The sequence below is a fragment of the Oncorhynchus mykiss genome, chromosome 10, assembly GCF_013265735.2.
Source record: "Oncorhynchus mykiss isolate Arlee chromosome 10, USDA_OmykA_1.1, whole genome shotgun sequence".
NCBI classification, from domain to species: domain Eukaryota; kingdom Metazoa; phylum Chordata; class Actinopteri; order Salmoniformes; family Salmonidae; genus Oncorhynchus; species Oncorhynchus mykiss.
In genome coordinates, this window is record NC_048574.1 from 8,215,231 (window position 1) to 8,227,675 (window position 12,445).

At 45.2% G+C, this 12,445-nt stretch overlaps 1 protein-coding gene across 3 annotated transcripts in view; it reads right to left on the reverse strand.

The window, feature by feature from the left end:
- Positions 1-12,445, reverse strand: part of ankfy1 (ankyrin repeat and FYVE domain containing 1) — a 38,340-nt gene that overhangs the window by 13,596 nt on the left and 12,299 nt on the right. For all 3 annotated transcript variants that reach the window (XM_036989614.1, XM_021617406.2, XM_036989613.1), the window contains exons 8-14: positions 11,256-11,460; positions 10,717-10,785; positions 10,173-10,378; positions 7,336-7,433; positions 3,742-3,943; positions 3,508-3,606; positions 140-293 (exon numbers count right to left, since the gene is read on the reverse strand). In XM_036989614.1, coding sequence (XP_036845509.1) covers positions 140-293; positions 3,508-3,606; positions 3,742-3,943; positions 7,336-7,433; positions 10,173-10,378; positions 10,717-10,785; positions 11,256-11,460 — 1,033 coding nt within the window. The remainder of the gene's footprint in view (positions 1-139; positions 294-3,507; positions 3,607-3,741; positions 3,944-7,335; positions 7,434-10,172; positions 10,379-10,716; positions 10,786-11,255; positions 11,461-12,445) is intronic.

The following is a 12,445-nucleotide window of genomic DNA, read 5'->3' on the forward strand; positions in this document are numbered from 1 at the left end:
TCTTCGTATTAGTGTATAATTCAGAGACTACACTGTTGTTTATGTCATTTGATATGTCATACCCCCCCCTCTAGGGAAAATAAATCATTGAGAAATGCATCTGCTGGTTTATGAAGCTCCTGATCTGTGACTTATTTACCTGACGTTGATGTCAGCCTGGTGTTCCAGGAGGAACAGAGCACTCTTGCTGTCCTGTCTGTGGATGGCCATGTGGAGCAAGGTCTGACCGTTGGACATGGTGTTGTTGATGGATGCCCCAGAACCCAGGAGCTGGGCTGCTATGGTGTGCATACCTGAGGGACAGACGAGAGACACAAACAGGCAGACTTGTAAATGCTGTGGATTCAGTGAGACCAAACTACACTTTTAAAATCCTATTTAACATCCAGATGCTTGAACTTATCTACTGTTTTTGTGTATCTGGATATATCCAAGAGGAGCAGGTTTGGGGGCAAAGCTTGGAAGGGGAGCTTCTGCTAGAATTCGGTATGGACTATGTCTATGTTTTAGGTTGGACCAGAGCCATATATTTATATTCATACTAAATACATGGCTCTGAGTTGGACTATCATGACTAGAAAACCTTTGGCTGCACATAGCCAGCCAAACAGAGGAGGTATCTCTCATCAACGGGGCTTCAAGTTCCTTGGTGTCCACATCCCCAACAAACTAACCTGGTCCAAGCACACGAAGACAGTTGTGAAGAGGGCACGACAAAACCTTTTCCCCCTCAGGAGACTGAAAAGATTTGGCATGGGTCCCCAGATCCTCAAAAGGTTCTACAGCTGCACCATCGAGAGCATCCTGACTGCTTACATCACAACCTGATATGGCAATTGCTCAGCCTCTGACCACAAGGCACTACAGAGGGTAGTGCGTACGGCCCAGTACATCACTGGGGCCAAGCTTCCTGCCATCCAGGACCTCTATACTAGGCGTTGTCAGAGGAAGGCCCTAAAAAAATGTCAAAGACTCCAGCCACCCTAGTCATAGACTGTTCTCTCTGCTACCACACGGCAAGCGGTACCGGAGCTCCAAGTCTAGGTCCAAGAGGCTTCTAAACAGCTTCCACATCCAAGCCATAAGACTCCTGAACAGCTAATCAAATGACCACCCAGACTATTTGCATTGACACACCCCCCAGCCCCTTTTACACTGTTGCTACTCTTTTTTGTATATACTATGCATACTCGCTTTAATAACTCTACCTACTAGATGTCTACCGATTATGATTTTTCAATACCGATACCGATTATTGGAGGACCAAAAAAAGCCGATGCCATTTAAAATCGGACGATTTTTATACATACAGTTGAAGTCGGAAGTTTACATACACTCAGGTTGGAATCATTAAAACTTGTTTTTCAACCACTCCACAAACGTCTAGTTAACAAACTATAGTTTTGGCAAGTCGGTTAGGACATCTACTTTGTGCATGACACCAAGTAATTTTTCCAACAATTGTTTACAGACAGATTATTTCACTGTCTCACAATTCCAGTGGGTCAGAAGTTTACATACACTAAGTTGACTGTGCCTTTAAACAGCTTGGAAAATTCCAGAAAATGATGGCTTTAGAAGCTTCTGATAGGCTAATTGACATCATTTGAGTCAATTGGAGGTGTACCTGTGGATTTATTTCAAGGCCTACCTTCAAACTCCGTGCTTGACATCATGGGAAAATCAAAAGAAATCAGCCAAGACCTCAGAAAGAGAAATTGTAGACCTCCACAAGTCTGGTTCATCTTTGTGAGCAATTTCCAAATGCCTGAATGTACCACGTTCATCTGTACAAACAATAGTACGCAAGTATAAACACAATGGGACCACACAGCCGTCATACCACTCAGGGAGGAGACACGTTCAGTCTCCTAGAGATGAACGTACTTTGGTTGGTAAAGTGCAAATCAATCCCAGAACAACAGCAAAGGACCTTGTGAAGATGCTGGAGGAAACAGGTACAAAATTATCTATATCCACAGTAAAAAGAGTCCTATATCCACAAACTAAAAGGCCGCTCAACTTGGAAAAAGCCACTGCTCCAAAACCGCCATAAAAAAAGCCAGACTACGGTTTGCAACTGCACATGGGGACAAAGATTGTACTTTTTGGAGAAATGTCCTCTGGTCTGATGAAACAAAAATAGAACTGTTTGACCATAATGAACATAATTATGTTAGGAGTAAAAAGGGGGAGGCCTGCAAGTCGAAGAACACCATCCCAACCGTGAAGTACGGGGGTGGCAGCATCATGTTGTGGGGGTGCTTTGCTGCAGGAGGGACTGGTGCACTTCACAAAATAGATGGCATCATGAGGAAGGAAAATTGTGGATATATTGAAGCAACATCTCAAGACATCAGTCAGGAAGTTAAAGCTTGGTCGCAAATGGGTCTTCCAAATGGACAATGACCCCAAGCATACTTCCAAAGTTGTGGCAAAATAGCTTACCAACAACAAAGTCAAGGTATTGGAGTGGCCATCACAAAGCCCTGACCTCAAGCCTATTGAAAATGTGTGGGCAGAACCGAAAGTGTGTGAGCAAGGAGGCCTACAAACCTGACTCAGTTACACCAGCTCTGTCAGGAGGAATGGGCCATAATTTACCCAACTTATTGTGGGAAGCTTGTGGAAGGCTACCTGAAACGCTTGACCCAAGTTAAACCATTTAAAGGCAATGCTACCAAATACTAATTGAGTGTATGTAAACTTCTGACCCACTGGAAATGTGATGAAAGAAATAAAAGCTGAAATAATTATCTTATTATTCTGACATTTCACATTCTTAAAATAAAAGTGGTGATCCTAACTGACCTAAGGCAATTTTTACTAGGATTAAATGTCAGGAATTGTGAAAAACTGTATTTGGCTAAGGTGTATGTAAACGTCTGACTTCAACTGTGTGTGTGTGGGGCGGCAGGGTTAGAGCGTTGGACTAGTAACCAGAAGGTTGCAAATTCAAATCCCCGAGCTGACAAGGTACAAATCTGTCCTTCTGCCCCTGAACAGGCATTGAGAATTTGTTCTTAAGTTAGTTAAAGCTTAGTTAAATAACGGTAATAAAAACTGTGTGTGTGTTACATTGCACCACATTCAATGTTGTCATAATTACGTAAAATTCTGAAAAATTAGTTCGCAACGAGCCAGGTGGCCCAAACTGTTGCCCTGACTCTGCATTCAATGAACGCAAGAGAAGTGACAATTTCCCTAGTTAATATTGCCTGCTAACATGGATTTCTTGGATTTCTTTTAATTAAATATGCAGGTTTAAAAAAATATACTTCTGTGTAGGTACATTCGTCCAACGATTGTGCTTATTTTGCAAATGCGCTTTTGTTAAATAATCCCCCGTTTGGCGAAGTAGGCTGTGATTCGATGATAAATTGGTACGGCTCTGCCGTACCAGTAGCTACCCATCTGGTACGAGAGCACCAGCCAGATCCTCCACACTGACGTACCCAGTAGCTACCTATCTGATACGAGTGTAGTGTTGCTGATAATGAAGCCTACCTGTCCAGAGGGCAAGACCCAACGCCGTCTGGTCCATGGAGTCTAGGAGGCTGAAATCTGGGATGATCTGCAGGTTGTTGGTGGCATGAAGAGCATTGGCTGGAAACACCAGGAAATTACATTGTCAGAATGCAGGTAACAAATCCAACCGGGGATAAATCATGTTTATTCATCCATCCATCCTCTGGTCTTATTAACATGGAGATGCTGCCCACTGTCCACTAACTAACCCACCTTTCTGCTCCAGGATGACTGACACCACGTCAGGGTGGTTGTGTACAATGGCCATGTGGAGGGGGCTCTGTAGGGACACCCCCTGGGCCTCATCGGGGAGGGCCTTCTGAGTCTGCAGGTTAGGGTTAGCCCCCTGGTGGAGCAGCTCTGCCGTCAGGTCCGCCAGACCACAGCGACACGCCGTGTGGAGAGGGGTTTCACCCTGGGGGGGAGGAGAGAGGAGAGAGAGGGGGGAGAGGAGAGAGAGGGGGGAGAGGGGTTAGAGGGGGGAGAGGAGAGAGAGGAGTTAGAGGGGGAGTAGAAAGAGATATACAGAGGAGAGACATCAATACAGAGAGACAAACAGAGGGGGATAGAGGAGGATAGAGGGGGTTAGAGGGGGATATAGGATGATAGAGGGGGATAGAAGAGGTTAGAGGGGGTTAGAGGAGTTTGAAGCAGTAGTTTGTGATGCAGTACAGTTTGAAGCAGTAGTTTCTGATGCAGTACAGTTTGAAGCAGTAGTTTCTGATGCAGTACAGTATGGAGCAGTAGTTTGTGATGCAGTACAGTATGAAGCAGTAGTTTGTGATGCAGTACAGTATGAAGCAGTAGTTTGTGATGCAGTACAGTATGAAGCAGTAGTTTCTGATGCAGTACAGTATGGAGCAGTAGTTTGTGATGCAGTACAGTTTGAAGCAGTAGTTTGTGATGCAGTACAGTATGAAGCAGTACAGTATGAAGCAGTACAGTATGAAGCAGTAGTTTGTGATGCAGTACAGTTTGAAGCAGTAGTTTCTGATGCAGTACAGTGTGAAGCAGTAGTTTGTGATGCAGTACAGTATGAAGCAGTAGTTTGTGATGCAGTACAGTATGAAGCAGTAGTTTGTGATGCAGTACAGTATGAAGCAGTAGTTTGTGATGCAGTACAGTTTGAAGCAGTAGTTTCTGATGCAGTACAGTATGGAGCAGTAGTTTGTGATGCAGTACAGTATGAAGCAGTAGTTTGTGATGCAGTACAGTATGAAGCAGTAGTTTGTGATGCAGTACAGTATGAAGCAGTACAGTATGAAGCAGTAGTTTGTGATGCAGTACAGTATGAAGCAGTAGTTTGTGATGCAGTACAGTTTGAAGCAGTAGTTTCTGATGCAGTACAGTATGAAGCAGTAGTTTGTGATGCAGTACAGTATGAAGCAGTAGTTTGTGATGCAGTACAGTATGAAGCAGTAGTTTGTGATGCAGTACAGTATGAAGCAGTAGTTTGTGATGCAGTACAGTTTGAAGCAGTAGTTTGTGATGCAGTACAGTTTGAAGCAGTAGTTTGTGATGCAGTACAGTATGAAGCAGTAGTTTGTGATGCAGTACAGTATGAAGCAGTAGTTTGTGATGCAGTACAGTATGAAGCAGTAGTTTGTGATGCAGTACAGTTTCAAGCAGTAGTTTGTGATGCAGTACAGTATGAAGCAGTAGTTTGTGATGCAGTACAGTATGAAGCAGTAGTTTGTGATGCAGTACAGTTTGAAGCAGTAGTTTGTGATGCAGTACAGTATGAAGCAGTAGTTTGTGATGCAGTACAGTATGAAGCAGTAGTTTGTGATGCAGTACAGTATGAAGCAGTAGTTTGTGATGCAGTACAGTTTCAAGCAGTAGTTTGTGATGCAGTACAGTATGAAGCAGTAGTTTGTGATGCAGTACAGTATGAAGCAGTAGTTTGTGATGCAGTACAGTATGAAGGAGTTTGTGATGCAGCACAGTTTGAAGCAGTAGTTTGTGATGCAGTACAGTTTGAAGCAGTAGTTTGTGATGCAGCACAGTTTGAAGCAGTAGTTTGTGATGCAGTACAGTATGAAGCAGTAGTTTGTGATGCAGTACAGTATGAAGCAGTACAGTATGAAGCAGTAGTTTGTGATGCAGTACAGTTTGAAGCAGTAGTTTGTGATGCAGTACAGTATGAAGCAGTAGTTTGTGATGCAGTACAGTATGAAGCAGTAGTTTGTGATGCAGTACAGTATGAAGCAGTAGTTTGTGATGCAGTACAGTGTGAAGCAGTAGTTTGTGATGCAGTACAGTATGAAGCAGTAGTTTGTGATGCAGTACAGTTTGAAGCAGTAGTTTGTGATGCAGTACAGTATGAAGCAGTAGTTTCTGATGCAGTACAGTATGAAGCAGTAGTTTGTGATGCAGTACAGTTTGAAGCAGTAGTTTGTGATGCAGTACAGTTTGAAGCAGTAGTTTGTGATGCAGTACAGTTTGAAGCAGTAGTTTCTGATGCAGTACAGTATGAAGCAGTAGTTTGTGATGCAGTACAGTTTGAAGCAGTAGTTTCTGATGCAGTACAGTATGAAGCAGTAGTTTGTGATGCAGTACAGTATGAAGCAGTAGTTTGTGATGCAGTACAGTATGAAGCAGTAGTTTGTGATGCAGTACAGTATGAAGCAGTAGTTTGTGATGCAGTACAGTATGAAGCAGTAGTTTGTGATGCAGTACAGTTTGAAGCAGTAGTTTCTGATGCAGTACAGTATGAAGCAGTAGTTTCTGATGCAGTACAGTATGAAGCAGTAGTTTGTGATGCAGCACAGTTTGAAGCAGTAGTTTGTGATGCAGTACAGTATGAAGCAGTAGTTTGTGATGCAGTACAGTATGAAGCAGTAGTTTCTGATGCAGTACAGTATGAAGCAGTAGTTTGTGATGCAGTACAGTATGAAGCAGTAGTTTGTGATGCAGTACAGTTTGAAGCAGTAGTTTCTGATGCAGTACAGTATGAAGCAGTACAGTATGAAGCAGTAGTTTGTGATGCAGTACAGTATGAAGCAGTAGTTTGTGATGCAGTACAGTATGAAGCAGTAGTTTGTGATGCAGCACAGTATGAAGCAGTAGTTTGTGATGCAGTACAGTATGAAGCAGTAGTTTGTGATGCACTACAGTTTGAAGCAGTAGTTTGTGATGCAGTACAGTTTGAAGCAGTAGTTTGTGATGCAGTACAGTATGAAGCAGTAGTTTGTGATGCAGTACAGTATGAAGCAGTAGTTTGTGATGCAGTACAGTTTGAAGCAGTAGTTTGTGATGCAGTACAGTTTGAAGCAGTAGTTTGTGATGCAGTACAGTATGAAGCAGTAGTTTGTGATGCAGTACAGTTTGAAGCAGTAGTTTGTGATGCAGTACAGTATGAAGCAGTAGTTTGTGATGCAGTACAGTTTGAAGCAGTAGTTTGTGATGCAGTACAGTTTGAAGCAGTAGTTTGTGATGCAGTACAGTATGAAGCAGTAGTTTGTGATGCAGTACAGTATGAAGCAGTAGTTTGTGATGCAGTACAGTTTGAAGCAGTAGTTTGTGATGCAGTACAGTTTGAAGCAGTAGTTTGTGATGCAGTACAGTTTGAAGCAGTAGTTTCTGATGCAGTACAGTTTCAAGCAGTAGTTTGTGATGCAGTACAGTATGAAGCAGTAGTTTGTGATGCAGTACAGTATGAAGCAGTAGTTTCTGATGCAGTACAGTATGAAGCAGTAGTTTCTGATGCAGCACAGTTTCAAGCAGTAGACTTTATGAAGTACTCATTTGTGATCAACTAGCAGAGCTGTGCTGCATCACGTGATATTGCAGGACAACGTAACATACCCATTTGTTGGCATGGTTGACCTTTGCCCCATGTGTGGCCAGGAAGAGGGCGGCAGCCTCATTGCCTGCACCTGCTGCCCTCTGCAGTAGACAGTTCTCTGAGGGATGGATGGAGAAAAGGAAGAAGATAGTAAATATTGTAGTGCACTGGTCTCCCATTTGTATCCATTTTTTATTTAACCTTTATTTAACTAGGCAAGTCAGTTAAGAGCAAATTCCTATTTACAATGACGGCCTACACCGTCCAAACCTGGACGACACTGGGCCAATTGTTGCGCCGCCCGATGGGACTCCCAATCACGGCCGGATGTGATACAGCCTGGATTCCAACCAGGGACTGTAATGACACCTCTTGCACTGAGATGCAGTACCTTAGACCGCTGTACCACTCGAGAGCCCGTTCCATTATCATTCATCCAATTTACAAATCCTTCATAAACATGTAGACATTTAGTGTGTTCCCTTCAATTAGACATTTAGTGTGTTCCCTTCAATTAGACATTTAGTGTGTTCCCTTCAATTAGACATTTCTGTATTGTATTCTCAGGTCAACATATATAACGCACCCCTCAGAGAGAGACACAGCTTAATGTGAACTCACATCTTTCAACATGTTTACAAAAAGATAGATCAAACTTTTTTTTTCAGGAGGTTACCCTCCACAGCATGGGCCTTTCTCTCCGGGTTCATTTTGGTCAAAATTAGGTTGTAGGTTTGAAGTTTTGATCTGAGCGATTACTGAGATTACTGCTTCCGAGGTTTTATTTTTCCAAGCTGTACGGAGGGTACTCTAGCCAACAAACAGCAGAGTCCCGAGGACACTATTCCAACCTGGAACTGAGCCAGATACAAATTCAATCAGCACTAAAGGTGTGAAGGAAAAGGCCTTTGGGCCCAACAAGTGTCAGGAGTCTTTGAAGCGTCCTCTGAAGCCCCTCATGCTGTTTAAAGACTATTCACTGGCATTTTCTACAAGAAATCTGACTCCAGCTTCTCCCAAGTGGGTGTGACACCTACTCCCACTGCCTGCTGCACTGCTGCTTGGGGTCCATCTGGCGATCTGTTCACCGTCTGCCCTGGTCTGTCTCCCCCTGTCTGGTACAGGTACCTCCACCACACTCACCCCTCTCTGTTCACCGTCTGCCCTGGTCTGGTACAGGTACCTCCACCACACTGCCCCCTCTCTGTTCACCGTCTGCCCTGGTCTGGTACAGGTACCTCCACCACACTGCCCCCTCTCTGTTCACCGTCTGCCCTGGCCTGTCTCCCCCTGTCTGGTACAGGTACCTCCACCACACTCACCCCTCTCTGTTCACGGTCTGCCCTGGTCTGTCTCCCCCTGTCTGGTACAGGTACCTCCACCACACTCCCCCCTCTCTGTTCACCGTCTGCCCTGGTCTGTCTCCCCCTGTCTGGTACAGGTACCTCCACCACACTCACCCCTCTCTGTTCACCGTCTGCCCTGGTCTGTCTCCCCCTGTCTGGTACAGGTACCTCCACCACACTCACCCCTCTCTGTTCACCGTCTGCCCTGGTCTGTCTCCCCCTGTCTGGTACAGGTACCTCCACCACACTCACCCCTCTCTGTTCACCGTCTGCCCTGGTCTGTCTCCCCCTGTCTGGTACAGGTACCTCCACCACACTCACCCCTCTCTCCCTGGTCTGTCTCCCCCTGTCTGGTACAGGTACCTCCACCACACTCACCCCTCTCTCCCTGGTCTGTCTCCCCCTAGTCTGGTACAGGTACCTCCACCACACTCACCCCTCTCTCCCTGGTCTGTCTCCCCCTGTCTGGTACAGGTACCTCCACCACACTCACCCCTCTCTCCCGAGCTTTCGCTTGCCTCCAGCACACACGCACTGTAGGGGCGAGTGACTCCCCAAGTCGCTATATATTTTTTGTTTTTTTTTCTTGAGCAATTTGCCTCATGACTCCTGTATACTTTGTTGACTACAAACTTTCATTATCCAACCGTGGGACTGACTAGGTTTGTTCCCACCACTGACTCTCTATTGGTTACACAGACTTTTGACCTCCCATCCCATTCTAACCGCCTCTCGCCGGCTTTGTATTCATATTACCTGATGAAATTGCTGTACAACATGATCTTGTTGCCATCTGATGTACATTGATGTCATAAATCAACACGGCAGAGCACTCCCTGTCCTCTGCCGTGCCTTGATTATATTACTGTTGATGATATCTGGAAATGTGCATGCACACACTGGCCCGTCTACTGTTGCTAGCCCCAATTCTGACTTGTGCCCTGATATCTGCTTCACTGATTTCTGCTCTCATAAAAGCCTTTCTACACGAGAGACAAGACTGTGCTTCCAACACCTGCATTGCTTGCTGTTTGGGGTTTTAGGCTGGGTTTCTATACAGCACTTTGAGATATCAGCTGATGTACGAAGGGCTATATAAATACATTTGATTTGATTTGAAGCTTATTACCTAAAATGGACCAATTGAAAGTGTGTATTCACAGCTCCAATCCAGATGTGTTGGTCATTACTGAGACGTGGTTCAGGAAGAGTGTTTTGAATACTGATGTTAACCTTTCTGGTTATAACCTTTTTCAGCAAGACAGATCTTCCAAAGGTGGTGTGGCAATCTTTACAGTCTCTCTTTATGTAGTGTTGTCTCTTGTTGTGATGTGTGTTATGTCCTATATTTATATTGTATTAAAAAAAATTAAATGCCAGGCCCCCATCCTCCTGCGGAGGAGGCATTTTGCCTTTTGGTAGGCCGTCACTGTAAATAAGAATTTGATCTTAACTGACTTGCCTACTTAAAAAAATAAAAATAAAATGTAAACTCAGTTTTGGAACAGTACCTGTGGCGGTGTCTGGTGCGTCTGGGTTACTGCCTCTCTGCATGAGCTGGGCTGCAAAGCTGTTTTCATCAAACGATGTTCCGTTCTCCACCACCACAGCTTCGTCCTCGAAGGGGTTAACGTTGGGGTCAGAGGACACGGTGATGTACTGCAGGGCCAGCCACAGAGCTGTGCTACCCTCATGGTCCTTCAGCTCCAGGTCCATCCTGAGGAGAGGCACAGGAGAAAAGGGGGGGGACAGATGACAACGTTACACCAGGAAATACAGGCGGCTACTCAGGGTGTTTTTAAAAATCAGGTCAACGGCTTAGTGTTTAGTAAAGGGTTTCCTGTTTTTTTAATTTAATATTTTTTTTATTTATTTCCCTTTATTTAACTAGGCAAGTCAGTTAAGAACAAATTCTTATTTTCAATGACGGCCTAGGAGCAGTGGGTTAACTGCCTCGTTCAGGGGCAGAACAACAGATTTGTACCTTGTCAGCTCGGGGGTTTGAACTTGCAACCTTTCGGTTACTAGTCCAACGCTCCAACCGTTTTAACTCACTGTTTGCACTGCAGGAGCTGGTTGAACACAGGCTCGTTCCCCGACACCACCGCTTCATGCAAAGGAGTTCTGGGGAAACAAAAAGATCAATATATATATAGCGCTACAGTATTGGGACAATTAGAAGAAAAAAAACCTCAGGTAACTCACACACAAACAGATCAAAACATTCAGCAGGGGTGAAAGCAGACTAACTGCCACGACTGAAACTTCAGTCGATCTCAGATCCATTTGTCTGGGGCCAAGTTAACCTCTCCTTTCGTGTCAGAAGTCCTGACCCTCATGCTTTTAGGGAAAGGGGATTTATTTTGTACACGGTCAAACTCGCAGTTTAATACCATTCCAGTCCTTTTCAATATTGGAAATCAAATCAAATCAAATAATCCATATGTCGGAAGAGAGCTTTAACCCCCGTGGAACGAAATATAGATTAGAGGCCGATTTCAAGTTAAAGAACAAATCCAAAAACATTTGAATAGAGTTTTGTTATATATATATATAACACCAGATGAGGTCATTGAATCAGGATGCCCACCCACCTTCCCTTGCTGTTCTGCATGTTGGGGTTGGCCCCTGTCTTGAGCAGAACCTCAGCGATGTGGGCCATGCCACTCATCACGTCCCCAGAGTGCTTCCTGGGACTGAAGGAACACACCAGGTGCAGGGGGGTCTCCACCGCGCCGACCGTGGCCGCGTTCACCTGGGCCGAGTGGCGGATCAGGAAAGTGGAGGCAAACTCGTCACCTGTGGGGGCGGCGGGAGAGAAGATAGGGATGAGTGGAGGGGGAAACATGATCTACATCTCCATTCAATGACTGGTTATGTAAAGGTCACAGGAGGCTGGTGAGGCAAGGAAGGCAAACACGGAAACCATGTGTTCAATACTATTCCACTCCAGCCACTACTATGAGCCCGTCCTCCAAAATTAAGTTTCCACCAGCCACCTGTGGCACAGGTGCTGTAGTGCACATGTGTGGAGAATCAGAACACACACTGGGGCATGCCTTAACCTCAGCACGCTTTATCTCTAGCCCAGCGTTGATAGGGAGGGTTGTGTTATTGTCTCTAGCCCAGCGTTGATAGGGAGGGTTGTGTTATTGTCTCTAGCCCAGCGTTGATAGGGAGGGTTGTGTTATCATCTCTAGCCCAGCGTTGATAGGGAGGGTTGTGTTATCGTCTCTAGCCCAGCGTTGATAGGGAGGGTTGTGTTATCGTCTCTAGCCCAGCGTTGAGAGGGAGGGTTGTGTTATCGTCTCTAGCCCAGCGTTGATAGGGAGGGTTGTGTTATTGTCTCTAGCCCAGCGTTGATAGGGAGGGTTGTGTTATTGTCTCTAGCCCAGCGTTGATAGGGAGGGTTGTGTTATAGTCGCTAGCCCAGCGTTGATAGGGAGGGTTGTGTTATAGTCTCTAGCCCAGCGTTGATAGGGAGGGTTGTGTTATTGTCTCTAGCCCAGCGTTGATAGGGAGGGTTGTGTTATTGTCTCTAGCCCAGCGTTGATAGGGAGGGTTGTGTTATTGTCTCTAGCCCAGCGTTGATAGGGAGGGTTGTGTTATTGTCTCTAGCCCAGCGTTGATAGGGAGGATTGTGTTATTGTCTCTAGCCCAGCGTTGATAGGGAGGGTTGTGTTATTGTCTCTAGCCCAGCGTTGATAGGGAGGGTTGTGTTATCGTCTCTAGCCCAGCGTTGATAGGGAGGGTTGTGTTATAGTCTCTAGCCCAGCGTTGATAG